This window comes from Ictalurus furcatus, chromosome 5, assembly GCF_023375685.1.
Source record: "Ictalurus furcatus strain D&B chromosome 5, Billie_1.0, whole genome shotgun sequence".
In the NCBI taxonomy this organism is placed as follows: Eukaryota; Metazoa; Chordata; class Actinopteri; order Siluriformes; family Ictaluridae; genus Ictalurus; species Ictalurus furcatus.
This window is the reverse complement of record NC_071259.1, coordinates 18,936,265-18,963,484: the sequence shown is the minus strand read 5'-3', so window position 1 is coordinate 18,963,484 and position 27,220 is coordinate 18,936,265. Positions and strand designations below refer to the sequence as shown.

Sequence of the window (27,220 nt, the reverse complement as noted above, 5' to 3'; positions counted from 1 at the left end):
GAAAGATGATCCGGGAGTGTTTCTCTTTCAAGGTACTACACAAAGGACTCCTGCAAACACAAAGAATGTGGATATATTGCTGTAAGCTTAAAGTAAGGGTGGAAAGCACTATGACCCCAGTGTGTTCTTCTACTTTCTGTCCTTCCGACTGTTTCAATGGGAGGTTAAATATATTGCAGGAGCTGAGTTGTACTGTAGGTTATCTCATTTAACATGGGCAGCATTTTGCCAAGCCTCTGCTCCTTCCTCCATCTGTTTCAGGCTAGATGTCCTGTACCCCCTGAGAAAAGCATATACAGGGCCCTTCACCCCACTTCATCTCTAGAGGCTCAATTTTTTCTGTCCTCTTAATGTCAAACCATATCCATTTAAACTACAATGTGGGACAAGTCCGAGAGGAGTTACACAAACCTTTCACTTCAAAAGATGTGTGAGTATAATGAGTACATTACTCTGTAAAACTGTAACACACTATGGATCATGTTCAGAGTTGAGTTACGAGAGCATGTTGAGGAGTGCATACCAGTATTTAAACCTAGGATTTGACTACAGACTTTTGTGTGAAATTATAGTGTTGGGTAGGAGTGTTGCTGAAAACTGAGTCATTTCTCACTTATGCACAATTCTGACCTTGGACTTTAGTCCATATTCTTGCACAATATTGGCTTTAGTGAGGAGCATTATTAAGTCCATTGCCACTGTATGACTATTTGATGCAACCACAATATGTCACTCTGAAATCTGAGATTGCATTATAAATGGATTAAAAAAAAAAAAATCTACATTCAAAAAGTGCCATTCAAGGCCAATGCTCATTGTATAAATATGGCACAATTGATTAACTAATATTTATCATCCCTTTAGAGTGCACAAAAACATTTTTTGCACAAAAGAGCTCAGATTCAGAGACAGTAAGTAACAGTGTATGCCATCTCTGAATATGAGGAACATTTTCTACATAAATATTGACATAACATTTGGCCTTAACCCTTCAATTCTGAATACAACCCAATGTAAATAATTTATTTGTGACATGCCTTCAAATAAATGACAAACACAAATGACAAGGCAACTGTTGGGGAGTGTATTCATGGGTGGCAAGATTCAGGCAGCAGGATCTCAGCACTAGCTAAGATTGCAAGAGCACCAGTGTGCTCATCTGTAGCCACTGTTTCAATACAATTCTGCAAATGTTGAGTTTTGTGGCAGCAGTGCAATGTCTGTCCCACCCTCCATTGAGACAGTCAGTGAGAGCGGTGCTAATTATTAAAAAATATTAGCACTTCCAATGGTCTGTATTTCAAAATAGAGAAATTACTGTAACTACACACTAGTGCAAAGGATTGTTCCTTGCAATGTTCCAGGAACCTATTATAGCTTTGGACTCCATACACAAGGGTTTCATAGCAAATTCCTTTTCTAAAATATCAATATTATTGCATTTGAGTGATTCCAGATTCATATGTGAGTTGGGAGTTCATGAGACCGCAATTGGTTGTGCTTATAGAAGGGAAACATTGTTTGGTTTCTTTCTCTGTATAAATATACAGCGATGCCAGATAATCAAGGAAATACGAAAGATCAGATAGGGATAATTGAGCAATTTTGCTCTCTTGAAAGCATACTTAGTTGTCTGAGGAGGCTAAAAGAGCTGCAGCTTGAGAAGATGCAGTGAATGGTCTCGTTTGTAAATTTTAGTATTGGTATGTTGCAATGATCGACACGACAAAAAGAAAAAAAAAAGAAACAGAAAGAAAAAGCAAAATTCTATGACCCAGTTACTTCAGATTTCATGTAGATCAGTATTATATGGCTCATACTACTGAGGAGAGAATGTTGTGCTGCAGTAGGTCAAAGTCATCCTTGCTTTTCTCTCCTGTGTGTCAGAGTGATGACAGCAAAGCACAGATCACAGGTGTCGTCAGCCCTCTGGGAAAAAGCAGTCATGTTTCCCTTAGGAAACAACATAGACAGGCTCCCAATGACATAAATGCAAGGATGTTCAGACATGCTATCTAGTATTCACCACTAAGGCACAAAAATCTGCCCTCTCACAGATACACACATACACAATCACACTTCGCAGGCATGTATTCCAGAGCCTCAACCTTGGTGATCCCCTTACCTCACACTGACAAATACACACACACACACACACACACACACACACACACACACACCCTGCCAGTTGAAAATTTCTTATGTTTTATTACAGTTTTAATCACTATTATTGCCATAGTTCACTTTCAGATCCTAATTAGTGCTTTATTAAAGGCAGGCATTCTTGGAGGATAAAACTGTTAAGTCTATAGGTATAGTCAGTGCTAATATTAACTGTAAAACATATATACAGTAATGTGAAAAAAATAAGTACACTCCATGGAAATTGTTGGCTTTTTTGACATATTTGGACAAGCCAATATTTGATCCTCTTTGAAACAATGCCTATTAATAAAGGTGATACACTCCATCAAATGATGCATAAAATGTACTTTTTGTAGTAAATTAAAAAAATTAATTAAATAAAAACCATATTAGTCACATGGAACAAGTAAGTACACCCCTACATTTATCATACCTTCAAATCCATAAAATTAGAATCAGGTCTTCAAGATTGGGTGTCAGTGATTAGAACCTGCTTAGGAAGTGTAGGTGGAACCCGTCTTATTTATATCCCTCTCATCTAGTGTCTGGTGTTTCCTTTGTTATTAAGGTGTGTGGTGTCATCATGCCAAGATATAGAGTTCTGTAAAGTGTTCAGATAAATAGGTTGTGGATGCCTATGAAACTGGCAAGGGATTTAAAAAATATCTGCATTATTTGAAATACATAATTCCACTGTAAGGATAATAATCTACAAAATGGTGCAGATTTCAAAAGCCTGCCAATTTGTCCAAGACTGGCCATTCCAGCAAATTAAGCCCAATAGCAGACCGTCTGATGCAAAAACAAGTCTCCAAGAACCCCAAAATTTCATCACAGGATCTGCTAATAAGTCTTGCAACTGTTGGTGTCAAAGTGCATGTTTCTAAAATCAGAAAAAGATTACACAAAGGTGACCTGCCTGGGAGGCGTGCCAGGAAAAAGCCTTTGCAAGAATACAGTTTACCAATGATTATGAATTATCATATAGGCAAAGACCAGGCCTTTTGGAATAATGTGCTCTGGACAGATGAACCAAACATAGAGTTGTTTGGCCACAGTAACAGCAGACCCGTTTGGCACAGACCAAAGACAACTTTTCAGGAGAAGCACCTCATACCAACTGTGAAGCACGGTGGAGGAAATATTATGGTTTGTGGTTGCTTTGCTGCCTCAGGGACTGGACAGCTTGCATTCATTGAATTCTGAATCCTGCATAATATCAAAGTGTGCTTGAAGATAATGTAAAGCAATCTGTCTGAAAGTTAAAGTTGAACTGAAACTGGACCTTTCAACAGGATAATGCTCCTAAGCACACTAGCAAATCCACCAAGGAATGTCTCAAAAAGAAGAAATGAAGGGTTATGAAATGGCCTAGTCAAAGGCCGGATTTGAATCCCATTGAAATGTTGTGGGGGGATTTGAAACTGGCAGTACATGCAAGAAAACCCTCAATCAACTTGCAATTGAAAGAATATTGTATGGAAGAGTGGTCAAAAATTCCAGCAAGCCTTATGCACAATTATACAAAACGCCTAGAAGAAGTTATTTCTGCTAAAGGGGCCAATACTAGCTTCTTAGGGAATACATACTTTTTCCACAGAAGAATATCAAATCTATTATGTGGTGTCTAATTAGAGTGACAAAGATTTTGGCTTTTACTGATTAGATTAGCAATGTCACGAAATGGAGGCTGCGACAGAAGCAAGTGCAGGTTCTCAGATTTAATATCAACAAAGTCCAAGGGTGAGGCAGAAATCCGTAGTCAAAAAACAGGCAAGGGTCAGGCGATCAGGAAAACAGGCAAAACTAGGCAGGGCAGAGAATCGAAGTCAAGGAGTAAACAAAGGTCAAAACTCAGAGTGGCAAAACACGATAACAAGGCTTGAACAACAACAGAGATTAGGCAGCTGAACGTTCGCAAAGTCTTAATGTTCCCAAAGTCTCCTTTAAGCTGTGTTGTGAGTGTGTGTGAGTTTGTGTGCAGGTGTGTGTAGTTAGAACACCGGAGAAGGTGAGCGTGGGTGTACGGGAAGTGTAGTCCTCTTCGGCCATGTTTGTAGTTTGTGGTGCCTCCTGGGAAATGTAGTTGCTGGTTTGCTGTGATATAACAAGCAATTTGTAACATTTCTCAGTTCACTTAGACCATGGTAAGATATTTAAAATATGGTAATTTAAACCAACATGCTAAAATATTAAAAAAATTTCACTGTCAGTGTACACACATCTGCACACAAACACACACACAGACACACACAGACACACACACACACACACACACACACTTTCGTATGTACATTTACATTTACAATATTTGGTAGATGCTCTTACCCCGGGCAACTTACAGAAGTGCTTTGTAGTGTCTGTTGAAAATCATATCCTCGTGCTAGCATAAATAGGCTAGGACCTATATATACCATTAAGCTAAAACTGTGTTAGACAGGGGTTCGTATCAGAGCTTTGGCTGGCAGACATCTGATATTTTCTTGTATCAGGACACCTCTGATGTAGATCCAGTCAAAAGATATGATTACAACTCTAAATCAATGTCACCATATTAGAATGAAAGCATGTGTCATGTAATATCAGAGAAGGAACTCTGGACTACAGTTCCCAGCAGCCACTGCACCTCACTGCATCATGGTCACATGACCACCTGCACCTGAATCACGTTCATGTTAACGAGCACTTATGTGTATATTAGCCACAGTTTGCACTGCACTCCTTGTCTTGTGTTTGTCTTTGTTTACCTTTGTCTCTACGGCTGTGTTTATGGTCTTTGTTTTATGTTCATTCCTAGTCTTAGTGTTTTTGCCACTAGTTCTAATTTCCTGTTTTGTGTTTGGTGGTGTTTATATTAAAGCTGTCTGCACTTGCATCCATCTCTGCCTCTAAATCATGACAGAACACAAGGCCTACTATGGATTCAGCAGAATTTTTCAAGATCAAACAGGCCGAACGGGAGAAACCGAGGTTGGAGAATGAAGGGAAATTCTCCCTAATTAAAGCCAATCAGTTATGGCTTGATGTGATGTAAGTCAAGTATGTCAAAGGGGAGCCTTCCAACCAGGCTGGAATCAGGCCTTTCCCCCTCCCGCCCCCACTGTGGATTTTATTCAGCATGCCGAGTCGACGGAGAACGTCGTTCAGCCTCCCTGCTCATCTGAGGATGCGCTCGGTCTCCCTGTTCAGCTGAAGATGTTGCTCCACCTCCCAGCGCGGCCAAGCGCTCCGCTTTTCTTACCTGCTCCGCCTCGGACGTCACTACGCCATTGCCCCGCCTTCCTGCTCGGCTGAGAACGTCGCTCGGCCTTCCTGCTCGGATGAGGACGTCGCTCGACCTTCCTGCTCGGCTGAGGACATAGCTCCGTTTCTTTGCTTCCTACTGTACGTCTCTTCCCCTTCATGCACCACGGAAGACAGCGCTCCCCTCTCATGCTTCACGGAAAGAACTGCTCCTCCCTCTGGCCTCATGGAGAACTTCGCTTCTCCCTCGGACCTCGCGAAGAGCATTACTCCCCCCTCTAGTTTCATGAGGAACGTCGCTTCCCTCTCAGGCTCCGCTTTGAGCTTCGTTCCTCCAGCTAGCTGTGCAGTAGCCATCGCTCCACATTCAATCCAGGCTGGGGATATCATGTCATCTCTTTGCGGTACGGAAGAGACCGCCCCCCACCTGAACCTCAGAGAGCATGCCCAGTTCCAGTCTGAGCTTGATGAGACAGCCTCCCAAACCCTGTTCCTGTCTGAGGTTGATATCATGGCCAACCAAGTTCTGCTCACGCCTGTGTCTGCTGACATGGCTGACCAAGTTCCTGTTTCGCTGAGGCCTTTGCTCTGCCTTCTCGCCCTGCTGAAGCTGATGTCCCAGCTTCCCACGCCTTTGTCCTGTCTAGTGACCCTGGAGAGCCTGCCCCAACCTCATGCCTGCCCCTCGGCTCCGTGAGGAGCCTGCTATCTGTTGGACAATGCCTGCCTCGGGCCCAGAGGGCCAGGACCGCCTGGGGAGGGAGTGTTTTCTGGCACTCTGGGAATAGTGCCTTTGGGGGGGGGGGCGGGGGGGGGGGGGTTTCTGTCATATAATATCAGAGGAGGATTTCTGGGCTACAGTTTCCAGCAGCCACTGCACCTCACTGCATCATGGTCACATGACCACCTGCACCTGAATCACGTTCATGTTAACAAGCACTTGTGTATATTAGCCACAGTTTGCACTGCACTCCTTGTCTTGTGTTTGTCTTTGTTTACCCTTGTCTCTACGGCTGTGTTTATGGTCTTTGTTTTATGTTCATTCCTAGTCTTAGTGTTTTTGCCACTAGTTCTAATTTCCTGTTTTGTGTTTGGTGGTGTTTGTATTAAAGCTATCTGCACTTGCATCCATCTCCATCCATCGCCTCTAAATTGTGACAGCATGATAAAGGGCTGTATTCTTAGTTGGCAACAAAAGTTTTAAAAAATCAGGGATGGAAAAAAGAAGCAGGAAGCATTGTTTGTCTTTGCTGACACAACATAAAAGCAAGAGACAATTTAAAAATGAATTGCCAAAGTTTGGTCTAATTTAACAATTAGGCTTACTTATAAAATAAACCTTGATCCAGAACCTATTATTTAGTTGTTGTTTTTTTTTTTTTTTTTAATATTGTGCATCAACAATTGTGTGCACAATTTAAGGAAGCCATACGATACAAAATCAATGTGTGCACGGGCTACACAGTGCTTTGGAAAAGTTTTTGCCCCATCCTGATATCTTCTGTTTTTGTGTATATGACATACTAAATTGTTTCAGAAATTAAAACAAAATCTAAGATAACTTGAGTAAACACAAAATAAATTTATTAAACGATAATTTTATTTATTGAAGCAAATAAGTTATCCAATACCAACTGGGCCTGTGTGAAAATGTATTAGTTACTAATTCTCCAAAGCTTTGAAACTGCATTCATAATGGGGTTCAGCTGGACTAGATGCAACCAGGTCTGATTACTGGAAACCCTGTTCAATCAAATCAACACTTAAATTGAACTTTTTCAACAGCATGAATTTGGTTAAAAGATCTCTCCCAGTAAGATATTATGCCAAAATTGAAAGAAATTCCAGAAATGATGAGGAAGAAGGTGACTGAAATACATCAGTATGGGAAGGGTTACAAAGCTATTTCAAAGGCTCTTGGACTCCAAAGAACCACAGTGAGAGCCATTATCTCCAAATGGAAAAACTCGGCCTAGTAGTGAACCTTCCCAGAAGTGGCCGACCTTCCAAAATTCCTCCAATAGCACAGCAACTACTCATCCAGTAAGTAACAAAGACCCAAGGACAACATCAAAGGACGTACAGGCCTCTCTTGCATCAATAAAGGTTACTGTTCATAACTCCACTATCAGAAAGACACTGGGCAAAAATGGCATCCATGGAAGAGTGATGAGGTGAAAACCACTGCTAACCCAGAAGATCATTAAGACTCGTCTGAATTTTGCCAAAACACACCTTGATGATCCTCAAACCTTTTGGGAGAATGTTCTGGTGACTGGTGAGTCGAGAGTGGAACTGTTTGGAAGACAGGGGTCCCATTACATCTGGTGTTAACCAAACACAGTATTCCACAAAAAGAACATCATACCTATGGTCAAACATGGTGGTGGAGGTGTGATGGTGTGGGGATGCTTTGCAGCTTCAGGGCCTGGCAGTAATTGAGGGAAACATGAATTCTGCTCTCTAACAGAAAATCGTAAAGGAGAATGTCCGGTCTTCAGTCTGTAAGTTGAAACTCAAGCACAAATGGATTATGCAGCAAGACAATGATCCAAAGCATAGGAGTAAGTCCTAGTCCTAGAAGTAAGTGAATCTCTGATCTCTAATTATCGGAACATTCAGTTGCAGTTATTGCTGCTAAAGTTGGCACAAACAGATTTTAATTTTAAGTGGGCAATTAGTTTTTTACATTGGTGACTGGATAAGTTTTTTTTTTGTTTCAATAAAAAAATAAAAACTATTGTGTGTTTACTCAGGTTGCCTTTGTTTTATGTTGTATTTCGGTTGATGAACTATGTAGTATGAGATACATAAAAACAGGAGAAAACAGTATGCCTGTTTTCAGCAAACTCCAGTGACTGAGTGCAAATCCCCCACAACTGTCTGAGTAATTCTTATGTCCCTAGTTACATCTGAGGTCTGAATACTGATGTGTGCAATTTCATTATTAACTCACTATACAAATTTAACTCAACTCTCAATATGGGCCATAGAGCATGAATAGCAATTTAAGTTTATATTTACTCTTCACTATCGCACTGCTAGGCAATAGGTTTGTATTAAAACTACAACACATGGAATTCTTATTCAAATAGGCATAAGATAATGCCTTCTGAGACACAACTATAACAGCATTTGTGCAATAATACCTATTGATATGTATGTTAGAATGTGGAGGTGTTGCATTTAGCTGAATAAAATGACAATGAATTGCTTTAAAAGATTTTTTTTAGTTATGTAGAGGTAAAAATATACAGACACCCCTTTTTAAAAATGCTGGTAATGCCATGGTATAAGCTAAATAAAACCAGCCAAAGGGCCTCTAAATTAGAAAATAAGAGTCACTTGTCAGCATGTACAGTATGTCAAAATATGACAACCCCTTTATGATGCTTTTCTCATGACTAACATGTGACAAAGTAAATGTTTGTTGAGAAATTATGCACATTATGCACATTATGCAATATTTCTCATGAGATCCGGGCAGAAGTACTTTTGTGAAGTTTTATGACAGTTGTCATGAAGTATGAGTCATAACGTACCATAAAACAAAGCACATACTTACTACAGGACATTTACTACAGCATGTGACACAAGCTGCCTTGACATCAAACATGACAATTAGGAGTCATGGTAACATGACACTGTTATTTCAGTGGACATAAACTGTAATGACAGCGTATAATATCTGCCATGACACATTTATGACATGCTTATGTTAGTGTTATGATGCATAGTTAAAATACATAGACACATAGACTTTGTGCATGTTGTGATAAAATGCACATTTATGACAAAGGTCTTTCAGGCAGAGTTTAAATAAAATTTAAAAAAGAAGACATTTTGTGCATGAATGATACAGTGCAGCTACAGTCATTTACACTACACAACAGATAAACTAACTCCAAGTGAGTTGAATTGAATTATATCACTTCCACTAAATAAATGTAACTTCATGTTGACACCTGTGCATTTAACAGAGAAGACGCACACATCACAATCACAATCACATTACATGCTTCAAATATTGTGTGCCAAATTATTTTAAATGAGTCCCAGAAATTGCTTTACCTCAAATAATCCAAGCACACAGGTGTGGGTGTGTATTCCGTATGTGTGTGTGTGTGTGTGTGGGACAGCAAGAGAAAGTGAGAAGGAAAGCTAGAAAGAATAGAAAAGAAAGGCTGAGTCAGTGTGGGCGAGGCCAGGTGGATTCACTTTCTTTCAGATCAAATCTGGTCATTCTCTTGGATAAGTGCAAGCCTAGAGGACACATTTTAAAGGCTTTGCTGTCTGTCCCTGTGTCTCTCTCCTTCCCGCTGCCCCAGTGATATATTATTTTCTCTGTTTTCCAAAAGTCCATTAGGTCTTGGCGGTAGACCATCGTGTCTCCCGCAGACAGAGATAAAGACGCAGTGGAGCAGTGCGAGGGCAAACAGAATACGAATGAGGAGACTATTGCTGGAGCTTACTGTGAAAAACACACAGATTTACAGCACACACACACTCATGCACACAAAATGCACACACTCTCACAGCGCACCCCTCTCCTCGACACATTCTCCTATAGCTTTGTGTTTCTTTAATTCATTTACAATTCCATAATTGAACTTCACTGTTGGAGAAAAAAAAGCAGGAGAGATTCATTCCCTTCCCTCCACAAGAGTACAGATGTGGAATTTAATGATCCAATTTTGGTCCTTTTGCTGGCGGACCTTGTTGAATACAAGACTAAACTCATCTTTTAGACACTGTTTGTCTTCAGTTTTCTCACACATCGATGTTTCTCCCTTTGAATTGTCACCACATGCAACTTTTCGTTTTATGTGATGAGATCATGCTCCTTTGCAGCCTCTCCCTCTCATCAGTAATGCTCCTCCATTTGTAATTTTCACCAGCACCATTTATCTGCAGTGGCTCATTAAAAGTGTGAGTAAGAGCAGGGTGTCGGCGACAAAGAAAAATAACTAGGTGAGACACGGGAGAGCAGGGTGCAGGGTGTATTTGTCTTATCTGATATGGCACCCTTGTTCATATTCAGCAAAATGGAACAAAGCAAAACAAAACAGTTTGTGAGATGAGTTCATGCCTCAACTTTCATTTCTTTATTTCCTGGAAAATGTGGGGCTGAGAGCATGAAAGGACAAAACCAAAAAAAATAAAAAATAAAAAATCAATCCTGGCTTGTACTCCTGTGGCCTGGTTTTTCATCATGTATCATGCTTGAAGTCACACAGAGGTGCTGATTTGACTTATTCTTCAGAAGTAGATCTGTTTCACTGTGCTAATGAATGATAGTTTGCATAAATGCATTGGAAAAGGTAGCTAACGAATGAATGCCTTTTTAGGTCTAACCTTGAATAAAAGAGGCTGCAGATGACTGGACATAATAAAAACAATTTCACTATAAAGCTGATTAGCTCCCAATGAACCACTAACACCCAGTGATTCAGATTTTTAAAAATAAATAAATAAATAATTCTCTTATCTCACTTGAACCATACAATACTCTCTCTTCCTCTGTCTCATGCTTTGTATCTCTCTAACCCTTCAACTTAAAGCTATAACCGCTGGGGGCTCCTTTAGATGCCTAGCAACAATTCACAGCTAAATCAATCAGAAGAGAGGAGATAAGCCCTAGCTGATTCCCTTCAAAGCTGCTAGCCTATTTTTCCTCTTCTCATCCTCTATTTGCCCCTTCCTGTTGATGTCCACTCACATTTATGTAGACACCCGCATTCCCTTCTTCTCCACTTGGCCAGAGAAATATTAGCTGTACCGTGGGTCCAGGACACCCTTATGACTTTATGTGCACTGAGAGCTGTGTTTTTGTTTGTTTTTGTTTTTTGGGTAGGAGAGGATGGGGGGTGTTAGGTGCTTGATGGGGGTGGTTTTGTCATGTCTACCATAGACAGGTCACCACAAAGTGTCCGGAGGGTACATCCCAGGTACTTTTTGAACAACTTCTTCTGTTGTTCCACTTATTTCCTGTGTTGGTGCACACCTGTTCTGTCTTCCCATTGATTAGTCTCCTTATATGATGCTTAGCATCTGTTGTTTTGGTAGACTGTATCAATGGTACTGCTTATGCTTCACATCATATACTTGTTTTGGTACATAGTTTTTTATTTGCTCAGCTTATGTATCTTGGTGTGACTTTGTTTGTTCGCTCGGTATTTTATTATAACAAACAAAAGCCTAAGTTTGCATCCACATCTGATTTGTTAAACCCACCAGAGGCATAGCTGGGGGAAGTATTGTTTTCTGTTTGCTACTAGCCAGCTAGCTAGGCCTACACACTGAGCATATGGATATTGAGGTCACAGCCGATAAAATACTGGAGATCTACTGTAACAGGACAAAAAGAAGGACCTGGTTTAAGATAACAGATTCCCCTATTACTAGTGTGTTATAATAATTTTGAGTGGAACATTTGTATTTTATTATTATTATCATAATATTAATTATTATTATTATATTAATGTTATCAATATGGCAATAATGGCTGACAGTAGATCATGCCTCATCATTCTGTATACCACCATTGCTTCTACTATAGACATTCACCAAGGATTGCATGAGCGAGTCAAACATATCACATTATTTGTACTGATCATGTGATTTTATTTACAATATTTCCTCATATATAACCCTCCCCCTCCTTGGAAATATATTCCTGGCTGTGTCACAGAATTCCACACTGAATGGTGGCATCTCTATGTGATGCGCAAAGCTTCTCCTGGAAGCAACTCAAACTCTAGTGAGAGTAGTCACACCATTATTGTAATACCTCCCACAGTCACACATCAGTATCTCATATCTCAGTGTGACAACAAGCTAATGAGCTAACTGAGAACAGACAGATAAATAAGTGTTTGCGTAATGAATGAAAAAGTAAAGCTCATTTCATAACCAGTGTTTGTTCAAATACAAGGAATTGAAACAGAGAATGAGTGCATTAGTTCCCATTTGGAGGAGCCTGGATGCAAAATCTTGAATTAGGAAAATAAATGGATTACAATTACTAATATGCATAAATATTTTACAGGGTGGAATGGTGGCACACTGGGGAGTGTTGCAGAGCACAGTTTCAAGCCCCATGTTTCAAAAGTTCTCTGCATTTCTATGAGTTTCCTGTGAGTAGATAGGTAGGCTACTCTAAATTACTCCTAGATCTGAATGAATGTGTGCATAGTGCACTGTGATGGACTGACATCCTGTCCAGGGTGTATTCCAAGCTCATGCCTAGTGTTAGCAGTAGTGTTGGGTCCGAGTCCACCTTTGTCAAGTTCGAGTCGAGACCAACTCCTTAACCAATCGAGTCTGAGTCCAAAAGGGGCTGAGTTGGACTTAAGTCCGAGTCCTTAATGGCCGAGTCCGAGTCGAGTCTGGCCTAGTTCAGAAAGTAATTAAATTGAAAAAAGATTTGAAATTGCAATTGTAAACTCAACACTGAGCTGTTAAATTAATATTTTAACCTTCACAAACCAATGGCAACATAAATATAACAAAAAATACCACTATTACATCTTGCCTTTGCCATTTAATATTTTTATTTCACGTTATCAGCACCTCAACTAGTTTCCTATCATAAAATGGTTTAAAAGAAAAAAGGGATAAAGAGGTATATGTAGAATTTGTATTATATTACAAGTGTATGAAAATACAAATGAACCTGTTTTGTTATTGTATCACACTATATTGTGTCCTCCAGTTCGAGTTGACATTTCAATGATTTGATGCCTCCCCCCCACAGTTATATAGGCTGAGAGAGAGAGAGAGTACAGAGTAGAGTCACATTTAGCAGCATGTCATAATAACAAGCTTTATGCTTTATTACTGCTTTTAATCTGTCTATGAATGACAACAAACTAATTTCTGAACACAGCTCTGTTCTTGTAACTTTTTTTTCATTTTAATTCCTAAAATAAAAAAAATAAAATCCCTATCAGCAGTGTTTATGATATTTACTACATTAAGAAGTACATTTCACATTTTAAGTGAAATTCAAGACAAATGCTAATGTTTAAGGGTGGGCGATATGATTACAATCTTATTTCACGATAACGATACGCTTTCTCAGGTAGATCTATCAGTAGTATTCAAGTAAGAAATAATATGGAAATTGAATTAAACAATTAAATGTAAAATAAAATAGACTTCACTGTGTGACATATACAGTGATTCTTATTAAATTTAGTGAAGTTATTCAGTTAAAGGAGTGAGTGAGTGATTTTTTCTTTGTCTTTTGTTGTTTGATTAACATTAATGACATAGACAGCAGCAGATTTATTAGACTGCTGTCACTTTAAGACCTAATTGTCATGATTTCCCCTCGAGCTAGCGCTGCAGTATTGCAGCGTGCACGGAAAACTGAAGCGCAAGCTTGTTGTGTGAGCTCTTAGCAAACACATGCTTTTGGTTCTTCAATGAGATTACTTTGTTTACTTTGGACACATGCTTTTGTTATGGTTATGTTCTGTCTCCACCCCGTTTTGTCATTGGTTGTTTCCTGAATGTGTGACATCATTGTTTTCAGCTGTCCTGTGTTTCACCCATAATTACGTTTGTCATTTAAACCCCTCGTGTCTCGTAGCACATTGCGTAGTATTGAGTTATTCTCCTTACCAAGTGGTTGCTCCTTGTTTTCGGTTTGATTCATGTTCATTGACTTTGTTCCTCATTTCTCATTCCGGATTCTAGCCTAGACCAGTTTATGCCTGTTTGTAGATCACCTGACCTATTGCCTGTGATTTGGATTTGTCTGCCTGTCGCTCGTAAATAAAAGTCTTTTACTGCACTTGCATCCATCCAAAGCTCCATTATGTAAATTACGCGACACTAATGCACAGATCCAATATACTGTATTGACACACCTCCAATGCCCCCCCCACAACTGTTTACATTCACATAACCGACTGTTTGCATATGTGTGTGTGTGTGTGTGTATATATATATATATATACAGTGAGGGAAAAAAGTATTTGATCCCCTGATGATTTTGTACGTTTGCCCACTGACAAAGAAATGATCAGTCTATAATTTTAATGGTAGATTTATTTGAACAGTGAGAGACAGAATAACAACAAACAAATCCAGAAAAACGCATGTCAAAAATGTTATAAATTGATTTGCATTTTAATGAGGGAAATATGTATTTGACCCCTCTGCAAAACATGACTTAGTACTTGGTGGCAAAACCCTTGTTGGCAATCACAGAGGTCAGACTTTCTTGTAGTTGGCCACCAGGTTTGCACACATCTCAGGAGGGATTTTGTCCCACTCCGCTTTGCAGATCTTCTCCAAGTCATTAAGGTTTCAGGGCTGACGTTTGGCAACTCGAACCTTCAGCTCCCTCCACAAATTTTCTATGGGATTAAGGTCTGGAGACTGGCTAGGCCACTCCAGGACCTTAATGTGCTTCTTCTTGAGCCACTCCTTTGTTGCCTTGGCCGTGTGTTTTGGGTCACTGTCATGCTGGAATACCCATCCACGACCCATGTTCAATGCCCTGGCTGAGGGAAGGAGGTTCTCACCCAAGATTTGACGGTACATGGCCCCGTCCATCGTCCCTTTGATGCGGTGAAGTTATCCTGTCCCCTTAGCAGAAAAACACCCCCAAAAGCATAATGTTTCCACCTCCATGTTTGACGGTGGGGATGGTGTTCTTGGGGTCATAGGCAGCATTCCTCCTCCTCCAAACACGGCGAGTTGAGTTGATGGCAAAGAGCTCCATTTTGGTCTCATCTGACCACAATACTTTCACCCAATTGTCCTCTGAATCATTCAGATGTTCACTGGCAAACTTCAGACGGGGATGTATATGTGCTTTCTTGAGCAGGGGGACCTGCTGGCGCTGCAGGATTTCAGTCCTTCACGGCGTAGTGTGTTACCAATTGTTTTCTTGGTGACTATGGTCCCAGCTGCCTTGAGATCATTGACAAGATCCTCCCGTGTAGTTCTGGGCTGATTCCTCACTGTTCTCATGATCATTGCAACTCCACAAGGTGAGATTTTGCATGGAGCCCCAGGCCGAGGGTGATTGACAGTTCTTTTGTGTTTCTTCCATTTGCGAATAATCGCACCAACTGTTGTCACCTTCTCACCAAGCTGCTTGGCAATGGTCTTGTAGCCCATTCCAGACTTGTGTAGGTCTACAATCTTGTCCCTGACATCCTTGGAGAGCTCTTTGGTCTTGGCCATGGTGGAGAATTTGGAATCTGATTGATTGATTGCTTCTGTGGACAGGTGTCTTTTATACAGGTAACAAGCTGAGATTCTGGCTCCCAGGTGTCTTTTATACAGGTAACATGCTCTTAATCTCAGCTCGTTACCTGTATAAAAGACACCTGGGAGAAATCTTTCTGATTGAGAGGGGGTCAAATACTTATTTCCCTCATTAAAATGCAAATCAATTTATAACATTTTTGACATGCGTTTTTCTGGATTTTTTTGTTGTTATTCTGTCTCTCACTGTTCAAATAAACCTACCATTAAAATTATAGACTGATCATTTCTTTGTCAGTGGGCAAACGTACAAAATCAGAAGGGGATCAAATACTTTTTTCCCTCACTGTATCTGTATATATATATATATATACACACACACACACACACACACACACACACACACACACACACAGACACACACACAGTGGGGGAAATAAGTATTGAACACGTCCACATTTGTTTCAGTAAATATATTTCAAATGAGGTTATTAACATGAAATTTTCACCAGACATCAGTATTAACTCAAGAAATCCACACATATAAAGAATTCACAACATTAAAGTCCATAAATAAAGTTATGTGTAATAAAGTGGAATGACACAAGAAAAAAGTATTGAACACGCACTAAAAAGAAAAACACACTGACATCCATAAGTAATTATACCCCTTATCTATGCAAATTAATATCAGCTGGGTTAGTAAATTGATGGTCTATAAAAAGGCTTTTTGTTACCAAGGTGTCACACAAGAAACATCTCATGATGGGTAAAAGCAAAGAGCTCTCACAAGACCTTCGCAACATTATTGTTACGAAACATATTGATGGAATCGGATAAAGACGTATTTCAAAACTTAGTCATCAACTGGCCATGCACAGGAGCTCCTTGCAAGATTTCTGACCAGGGAGTCAGAACAATAATCAGAAGAGTAGCCCAAGAGCCAAGGACCACTCAGAAAGAGCTCCAGAAATACTTGGAGGCAGCAGGAACAATCGTCACAGAGAAAACAATAGGCAATGCACTCCACTGCTCACGCTCACCCCGCAAGACTCCATTACTAAAGAAAAGGCATGTCAAAGCTCGTTTAAAGTTTGCTACAACTCATTTGGACAAGCCTATGAAATACTGGGAGAGTGTAGTCTGGTCAGACGAGAGCAAAATTGAACTTTTTGACTGTCATACTGCACACCATGTTTGGACAAGAAATGGCACTGCACATCACCCTAAAAACACTAAACCAACAGTGAGGTTTGGAGGTGGAAGCATCATGGTGTGGGGCTGTTTTTCATCACATGGTACTGGCAGACTTCATATAATTAGAGCCCTTTACCGGGAGATTCCTGAGAAGAATCTGTTGCCATACACCAGGATGATGAAGACGAGACATGGGTGGACCTTCCAGCAGGACAATGATACAAAGCATACAGCAAAGGAAACTCTCAATTGCTTTCAGAGGAAAATAAATCAAGGTGTTAGAATGGTCCAGTCAATCACCTGACCTGAATCCAATTAAACAAGATTTAAAGACAATATGTTTTGAAGAATGGGCCAAAATCACACCTGAATACAATGGCCGATTAATTTCTTCATACAGGAAGCATCTTGAAGCTGTCATTATAAACAAATGCTTCTCCACAAAGTATTAAATAAATTTCAGTTAGCATGTTCAATACTTTTTTCCTGTGTCATTCCACTTTATTACACATAACTTTATTTATGGACTTTAATGTTTGGATTTCTTTATATGTGTGGATTTCTTGAGTTAATACCAATGTCTGGTGAAAATTTCATGTGAATCGCCTCATTGGAAATATATTTACTGAAAAAAATGTTAACATGTTCAATACCTATTTCCCCCACTGTATATATGTACTATTATATTATTTTCAATTCATTTAGTCATGTTTTTATTCTATTACAACTTTAAGCAAGTCTACAGGGAGTTTGGCCTCATCACGAAGGACATCAATAGAGTAGCTCCTTAGCAGCTAGCCAGCTACTTTAAATAATGTTAGCTATCCTAATGAACAAATGATACCTTTTTAACTCACCTCAACATGTCTTTTACAATCATTTAACCCACCATGGGCAACCGAAAAGTCGCTGTTGAAAACTTGCAAAACTGTTGTTATTTTTTAACCCTACCAAGCAGGGGTACAATTTAGTTTAGTCTGGGGTGAAGTGCGTTTTGCATTTTTTTTTTTTGGACACTCTGCCATGATGCTGCATAACACTACAGTGATATTGAACTACAGTGGTACATTGAACTGATGTATCAACTGAAGAGAGAGAGAGGTCGACTTTAAAGCCCGCCTACAGAGAAAACTGATAGGTCTACCTAGCAGAAAGAGAGACCAATCAGGATATGGTCTCTGTCACTCTCTCGCTCTTGTCACTCGCTCTCTGCTCCTACTGGTTTCTTGCTCACTCTCAAAAAAATCGATTTCCAGGATAATGTAGATAATTTGCCGCCGTCAGGAAGCCGCTATCAGTATATGGGTGACTCCTGGAACTTCCGGGAGAGGTGGGATGTCTGTTTATCTTGTTATTTATTTTTTATCTTTTTTTTTTCATGTTAGACATGACGTGGACTCGACTGTACTAAGGAAAAATTACAGAGCCCAAAATGTCAGAGTCCGTGTCAAGTTTGAGTACAAATTTACCCACGTGCGTGACAAGTCAGAGTTCGTTCATAATTGGACTTGAGTCTGAGTCTGGGATTGAGTACCCCAACTCTAGTTAGCGGGATAGGCTCCAACCCCCAACCCTGACCAAAAGTGGTTACTGAAGATCAATGAATGAACAAATAAATGTTACATGGTAACATTTCAATTTTACTTTTTTGTTGTCTCATGAAGGTAATACTTTACTCTGTTTTAGACTGATTTGTTTACACTTCTGACATTAAATATATTTTTTTTAAATCCTCAAAGGTACAAATGATCATCTCTCTATTTTTTTCTTTTTTGAAATCTTTTGCATGAACAATATAGAGATCTCACATGCCCACATGCCAAGTCAATCAAATACACTATGTCAGCATGCGTAGGCTCATCAGAAAACAAGGCCCTATAGGGAAAGCCATTAACCATAATAACTATTCAAGCCCACAAATGTGCAAAGGACACCAACCAATGAGACGCTACAACAGGGAATATGAAGCAAATATGAAGCAAATGTCATAGGGAATATGAGCCACCATTATCTCATGGTGTTAAACTATCAGTTTTATCTCTGTCATCTTATCTCTGATAAAGAAGCCCGGCCTAACTCTGTACTACATCATCATGCCTCGATTTCCATTTCAATGTTGGTGGCTGTTTTCACACCTTTGCAGATAATTCAGAGTTCTGACACAGCTACCAACAAAGCGAGGAGTGAGGCAAAGGCAAGGTGAGTGAGAAAGAAAGGCTTTGTGCTTTCTTTTATGATCGTGGTGAGTGAGCTACACATATGCATATTCCAGCACTACAAACAATGTAGGATATTCTGCGACTGCATAACCAGCAATATTATACTGTACATCAAAGACAAAAGGGATACTTTCACCAAGGATAAAAGGGTACTTATGCCTGCCATTTTCAAGGTCAAAAAAGGGAGCTCAAAAGCTTACATGGATAGTGAGGGATGATCAACACTGAAAACAAAGACATGTACATTCATGGCACTAAGAAGACACTGTCCTGGCATACAATATTTATAGAGATTGCCTCAATAGTCGAGATTGCCTCAACAAAGCGCAGTGTAATGACAGTGAGCCTTAATGAGCAATTCATTCCATCCAACCTTCATGTGATCACATGAAGGTGTAAAACATGTGTTTTCATGCCCTACTTCCTATTTAATTGCTGCATGCTCAGTTTCTGAAATAAAAACAACATTGGAAGGAAAAAAAAAATAACAAAAAAGCATTAGGCTGCAACAAAACATGTAATTAACAGGGGAACATTAAGCCAAATTAGCTAATTTTGCTATTGATAAAATATTAAATAAAATCAAGGCAGGTACTGGAAATGCAAATACCAATTTAATAGTACATAAGTAAATATACTATACCACATCATACTATAAATGAGTATGGCAATTTTGGTAAAATTTAATTCAAAATTTCAACAGAACTGTATAATTTGTAGGCGGTCACAAATTCCTCCACTTGGCACATGGCACATTTCCCAAGCATGGTTCTCATGTTTTATTTTGATTTCCCTCTGAGCGCTTTGTGTTTACATTGACATAGGCATTTATTTTGGTCCTTTCTCCTCCCAACCAGTCTTCAGTGTGTTTCTCGATTATGTTTGTCTTTTTATGCCCAATTGTGTTCTAGTTTCTTTCCTATGTCTCATCGATGTTATTGTACGTGTCTGAGCTGTTTTTTCTTGTTTTCCCTAGTTCCTTGGTTTTGTATTTCTCGTTATTCTTCCTGGTTTTGATGCATGTTTGTTTTCTCAATTCTGAATATGGATGATCTTGTCTGTTGCCATCTGCCTGTGATGTGACCACTTCCAGGAAGTACGTCCATGATTACTAGTGTTTCTTTGAAAGACACGCTGATTTTATGTACTTGCATCCTACCTCATCCACTACATGCAGGTTACATAAGCACATCTGTAAATGATTATGCTTTTAAAAAAAATTAATGAACAAGCAATATTCAGTAAAATAAATAAATCAAATGATTATATGGTGTTGCCACTCTTTAAAACTGCATAAATTCTCACTTGAAGTTTTGTAAAAAAAAATAAAAATAAATAATAATAATAATAATAAAATAAAAATAATCGGCTGGACGGTTGTTCTAAACATCTTGAACAACTTTCCACTATTCTTTGGCTGTCTCTTTTGCTTGATAATGTTTTTAATCTATCTAAAAGTGCTTTAAGTGACACAAATGTCTTTGTAAGCTTCAATTTTTTAGGAAACTGAATGTTTGAACATTTAATTATTGCTTATTTTTTTCTACTGACACAAACTACCTTTCCATTTAAACTTTTAATTTTTCCATACATAATGTTGATTTTCACACACACTATGAACGTTGCACTGTAAATACTTGTTTAATGCTTATTATGATTATGTATGTTAATTTAATGTGTTTAATTATTATGATTTTAAATCAAGGAAGGCACAGCTGGACAGAAAGTAGATTGGAGATATTTAGCATGATTTTATACACATCATATCACAGGAAATCTGAGTTGATAATCTGAGTTAAATGGACACCTATTGCCATTGTCGAATGGAACAAATCAGATTGATTATTGGCTATTGTGACTCAGGTACCTGTTACTGTAAATAACTGTAAATAACAATCATTCTGGTGGCCTACCGCACCTTGCGAATACCCTCCTTTGAGTCCTCTACGTTATTATCGGCTCCTCCTGACTGATTGATCATCCTCCACATCTGTGAGTACATGGGATCTCGCTCAAAAGGGTTCATGCCTTTACTGCGCAGCTGGTCATACACGGCAGAGTCCAGCACAGTGCCGTACGGCAGCTCCGTCTGCTTGGACAGGTCCTGTAGTGATCTGTAAAAAGAACACACACCACTGAGAACAAATTATCATCCTTAGTGCTCAGCTGTATCATGAGCCAACTCGAAATATGATTAAGATTGGCAGATTTATATAAAGTCTGTAACTATTCTTGTATACCTAAAACATACATTGCACAGGCACAATTTTGTATAAATACATGCATTCTTAACTCACACCCCCCACATTCACTAACACCACACAAAAGATACACACGTTATTATATCACATTATTTCACAAATTATGTTTATTATATTGCAGTTTGCTTAGACATCTTAGTTAATCTTGCCACCTCTTAAAAGCTGGCAAGCCCACAAACTCACACTGTGTGCAGAAAGGAACATTCAAGTTAAGTAATTGAAATATAATAGGTACATAGCACCATCTGTACCTTTTGGGGTTAAAAAGCTTTGCTAATTGAAGTATTAAAACTTCACAGATACCAAATAATGATACTTTCTTTTTTTATGATACTACTTAGCGATTAATTGTATCATTGTTATTTGTTCAAAATTTTACAAACATAAATTAATACAATCCTTTCAAGGGCAACATGTGTGAGCAAGTGTTTGCTTTCATTAGACCTTTGACAGGAGGGCAGCCAGAAGGGTAGATTACTGCACTTAGCTTAGCTAGCTTTTGATTTATTGAAAATTATTACATTTGACAACTGTCATCTTTCGAAAATCATCTTTTAGTTATGAACTCCAGTGGCTTTTTAAGATTTTATGAACTTGAGCCACAAATGTTCATCTTTTATTGCTTGAAAATAATATTCAACATTTAATTTACAGGAATTCTCCCTAAACCTCGATAATAGTGGGTGTGTAATTTCATTTAACTCTAATAGAGACTGTTCATTAAACACTATCACAGACTACTATACAATTATTCTCCACTTGATGGAAATGGTGAGGCTAATCATACCTGTAAGTTTAATCTAGAGTATAGAGTACTTCAGACTTGAGAGTAGACAAGTACAGTCAACTCCAGAATTATTGTCACCCTTTAAGAAGATGAGCAAAAATTATAGAAATTGAATGTTGCAATTAGGGCGATTGGTAATATTTTTTCAAATTAGTTCTTAATTAGTGCAATACCTTCTGCAAAACACTGGTTTCAAAATGAACTGCTAAACTGCCGAAATGTTCCCTTTAACAGCACTAAGCCTCCCCTTGTAATCTCACTTGTAGATGATCTTGGGCTAATCGTTCAGGCAGAACATTTCAAGCTTCTTCATGTTCTTAGGTTTATGCATGTGGATGTCCTACTTCAATTAAGAGCAGAGATTTTCAGTAGGGTTCAAATCCAGAGAATGAGATGATCTTTGTGCAATGATTTTCTGTAGTCATTTCAGTATTAATTTTATCTTGTTGAAAGATCAATTTTTTGAACTTCTGTAAAATGTGTTATTTAGTGATATTTAGCAGAGTTCAGGATGCCATAAGAGCCCCTCAGGTCACTAGCTGCAAATCAGCTGAAATAATCAATGATCCACCATCAGCAACTATTTCACAGAGAGTAGAGCGGATTTGTATGTAGTTTCCTTTTGTCTGCAAACATGTAGATGGTATGTATAGACTGACCGCACCACTCAATTCTTATGTGTTTAGTGCTTATTTTATGCATTCATTCTTCATATTTAGCTTTAATAACTTAAATAACAATGCTTGCATGACACTCTTAATTATACTATATTGAACAGATATACGTCAAAACTAAACCATCCTTATCCAAACCACTCACTGAAGAAACATTAGAAGTAACCCACATGAAAATCCATTTTCATTGGGACATGTTCCCTTAGAATGAACATTACTCTGTGGTTTAAAGCGCTACTAAGAGATATTCGCTAGTTGCTGTTCTTTTCTCTGTCAAAAGTAGAATGAGCTAAATCACCAAATGGAGGCACTTTGCTGTAGAATCTATTTGGCTGAACAATGTAAATGAGCTTCTCTTTCTTAGATTTTGAGAAGACTTCTTGCTTTTGTTACCCAGCAGGCAAATCTGTAGCATTATGCTGCACGTCATTCAGCACAGCGCAATCAGCACAACAGAGGCACATTAAACTCCCTCACACTTATAAAAAAAAGAAAAGAAAAAAAAGACTCTCATTAAAAGTGAAAATGAAACTCCTGAAAAAAAACTTTTTCAAGCCAGACCTCAAATTCAAATGAAACAGAAATGCCATCTGACTGCCATCTAATACGTTTCTGTTGGTATACTATAGACAATGCTAGGTAAAGATCTTATTTTGCATCACTGCTCCAATCAGAGCGTTGCCTTTGAGATACTAACCAGAATCTCTTTAAATAGACTGTTAGCACACAATCTCAAATATGCTTTTAGGGACAAATATTAGAACTCTGTAAAGTCGTGTTATGAGAAGATAATATTAAAACTGTGCACATTCTAATTTAGACTTAAAAAAGAACTATGGATTTAAGCATGACTTATTGCGGAAGAGGATGGAGGATTGTAATCCAAAGAACACCAGCTCAAACTGTGAAGGGGTGGCTGTATCATGTTGTACGGGTGTTTTATTGGAAAAGGGACTGGTGCACTTCAGAAAATAAATGGCTTCATGAAGAATGCCCTCAAACCTGACTGAATTGCACCAGGAGGAATGGGCAAAAATTATGACAAGATTTTGTGAAAAGCTTGTGGAAGGGTGCCTGAAGCTTTTGCTTCAAGTCCAGCAATTAAAAAGCAATGGCAGCAAATACTAACAATGTGTAAAAATTGAAACTTTTGACAAACTGAAAATCTGATATAGTAAATAAAAGCTAAAATAAATCTGTCTCTTGGCTATTATTAAGAAATTTCCTCTTATGGAAATAACTTAGATACCCTAACTAACTTCCTAACACAGGAAATGTATGTAGTTATGAAAAATTGAGTTTGAATATCTTGAGCCTAGGTGTATCTAAAATGTTGTATCGTCTTGAGTGAGAAGCAGTATTAAGTCCAGCACCATTGACTGACAATTTGATGTAACCATAATATGTAAAACTGAAATTTATGTTTTGGGCTATAAAGACACTGAAAATTGTAAATGTGTAAACTAAAAACTATGAAAAGGCATTTTAGGCCAATATTACATCCATAAAAATGCTCTCTCTCTCTCTCTCTCTCTCTCACACACACACACACACACACACACACACACATACACCAATGTAAATTGGCAATATACTAGACTCTGATGTTAATTTACCACTTTGCTTACCACCTTCACATTTATGAATCATTATATTAGTCTTTGTTTATTTTTAAATTGTGATCTGCTTCTTCAGTCTACATTTCCTATCCAACTGTTTTTTGGGGGATTAAAAGGCTAGTGCTTGTGTTCCAAACAATTTAGACTGTATTAAAAACCCCATTTTATACACCTGAATTAAAATCTGACAACCTCTGCAGTGTGTATAAGTATACTACTATATATGCAGGTAAAATTAATCATCTGAATGGGCTGCCCAGGAAATCGACTTAATCAGTTGCAAAAGCAGACTGAATCAGAGCAATGTTCCCGCATAAATACTGATATACTTATTTAAGTTTCCAACATATATGGCCAAATCTGAATACAGCCCTTAGAGCCTATCTAGCTGTTAATCTCCAGTCACACTAATGATATATAATGTAAAACTAATAATAATGTAAAACTAATGATCTAATCATTAAATCTGATTGACCTTTTTTCTTTTCATAAATATGACAGGCATGGCTTGTCTTTTGCTTTTAAACACAACAGACCCATGGGTGTGGAGTTTAGGCTGTAATTAAGACTGTAATGACCCCATCACTGTCTACACATTAACAGATAATGCATTTAAATTTATGGAAATCCTAATTAGCTGGATAGAAGTAGAACCAAGTGATCTAAGCACAGGCTCATTAATGACAAATCTAATGGAAGGGGAAAAAAATAAACAAAGTGAGGGAAAATAAGCTGCGTTCATTTCCCTACTCGCCCGTTTACTAATATTAAATATTGTACAAGCACATTTAACTCTATCACTGCTAGGCGTTGTTGAGTATGATTAGTCTAATAACTGAGCTTGATTATGGACCCCAATGAGAGAAGAAAGAACAAGTAAAACCGCAGAGCTATGCACAGTTTTTTATATATACAATACATATGTGATTTCCACTATATATGCTTATATGTGTGCCCTCAAGCTCTTTTGCTGCCTCTCTATGAGTTACCTGTGCATGGATGTAGTTAATCAACCATAAATCATAGAGCTAATTTATAGTGGTCAAAAAATTAAAACCACACATGTCTTGGGAGAACATAACACACATACAGCTATACTTATACTCACTTTGAAATACAAAACTTCAATTCCTTTTCCATGGAACAGTTTAAGAATGACCAAACTGGTGTTTGGGTCTCATTTGTTTACATACAGCCTACCCGTAAAGCCTTTCTTGCCTGCTTTATTTATGCCTGTGTTTGCATATGTGTCTTGGGAATGATGGAAACAATCAGCTTATTTTGGCTTCTCCTCACTTTTTTAAGAATGCTTTTTATGAGTTCTACACTAGGAAGAATTTTCTTGATCCTGCTTGTCTTATTCAGCTCAAATGTAATACATCATGTGGCAATAGAGTCTTCCATCTAGATTCAGTGCAATTCTATGTGGTATACAGAATGATTTCTTCCCCTTCTTTTAGGAGACAAAAGGTGAATTGATACAAGTTTGCTCGAGCCCAGATAGTCGTATTGCCTAGAAATTGAAGTGAGAGAGAAAACAATTCTGATATAATTTTCCCCTAATACAAAAATGCAATGAAGGTCTCAAAGGTAAGTGCAGCGCTGAGTTAGTAGAAACATTATTGCAGACACTTACTGGATGGAGTTTTCAATGCGGGAGATGGTGAGGAAGGCTGCCAGATTAGCCGTGTAGGAAGAAATGACGATCAAAGCAAAGAGCCACCAAACACCCATCATCAACCTTGTGGCCAGAGTGGTGTATGGGACTTCTCCACCTAGAGAAAGGTAAGAGAGAGAGAGGGTGAGGGTGAGTGAGAGACAGAGAGAGAGAGAGAGAGAGAGAGGGGGGGGGGGGGGTAATTTCTCGATTTCATATTGACCTGAGGGCAAGGTGTACAAAGGGTCAAGAATTATTAAACCTCCTGAATAAAGCAGTTCAGTAAGTCAGAAGAGAGTACAAGTCCTCTATTTAGGGTGTTAGAAGAATGCCAAATGTTAGTATTGCTTGTAAATATATATGTGCTGATGCCATTTTCCCCACAAACTTAGTTCTGAGTGTTGATATGAATACTTTTAATGATGCTCCAGGCTTTAGTTTAATTATGAATATCATGAATATTTTGAAAACATATTTGATTATCTTCAATAGTTGCTCTTGACAAAATTGCAACAAAAAACATGACAGTATTACTGATTTATTACTACAGAACATACGAGCAACCTAAATTAACCCTTAAACACATACCTTGGGTTGTTGGTGACCTGGGATATCATCCACTACCCTCTACCTCATTCATGTTTTTTAAATTAGACCTCCACCTTCTTAGTATTTCTCAATCTATTTGTCAACAATAGAACAAGAAAAAAAAAAAAACATAATCGTAAAATAATATCTGTTTTCTAATTAATTTATTGTAAAAATGTACACGGTCGCTAGTGACCCAAGGGATGGAGTAGTGTAAGCATATTTTTCTCCACAAAAATATTGAATCTCTCATGTCTCAATAAGTGCAATTCATCTCTATTCCTCAAGGTGGAAATTTTTGATAAACAATGATGTGTGTCACAAATCGAGGTTGAGCCAGAAGCAGGTGCAGATAATAACATTTATTGAAACAAAGACATGAACACAACTTGGAAAACTACTGTGGCATGAAACAAAACACCAAGACATGAACAACGAGAGTCTAAGACAACTTGGCATAATACTGTGGCAAAACTAAACATAAACTAACAAGATCAAGAAACATGGAACACAGCGATCTAAGACAACGAAAGACAAACACATAGTGCAGACCAGGACTATATATACACATGAGTGCTCATTAACCAAAACGTGAATCAGGTG

At 38.4% G+C, this 27,220-nt stretch overlaps 1 protein-coding gene across 2 annotated transcripts in view; it reads right to left on the bottom strand.

The window, feature by feature from the left end:
• grid2 (glutamate receptor, ionotropic, delta 2) overlaps positions 1-27,220 on the bottom strand; it is a 517,533-nt gene that overhangs the window by 35,489 nt on the left and 454,824 nt on the right. For both annotated transcript variants that reach the window (XM_053625025.1, XM_053625026.1), the window contains 2 exons: positions 26,009-26,147; positions 20,950-21,145 (listed from right to left, as the gene is read on the bottom strand). In XM_053625025.1, coding sequence (XP_053481000.1) covers positions 20,950-21,145; positions 26,009-26,147 — 335 coding nt within the window. The remainder of the gene's footprint in view (positions 1-20,949; positions 21,146-26,008; positions 26,148-27,220) is intronic.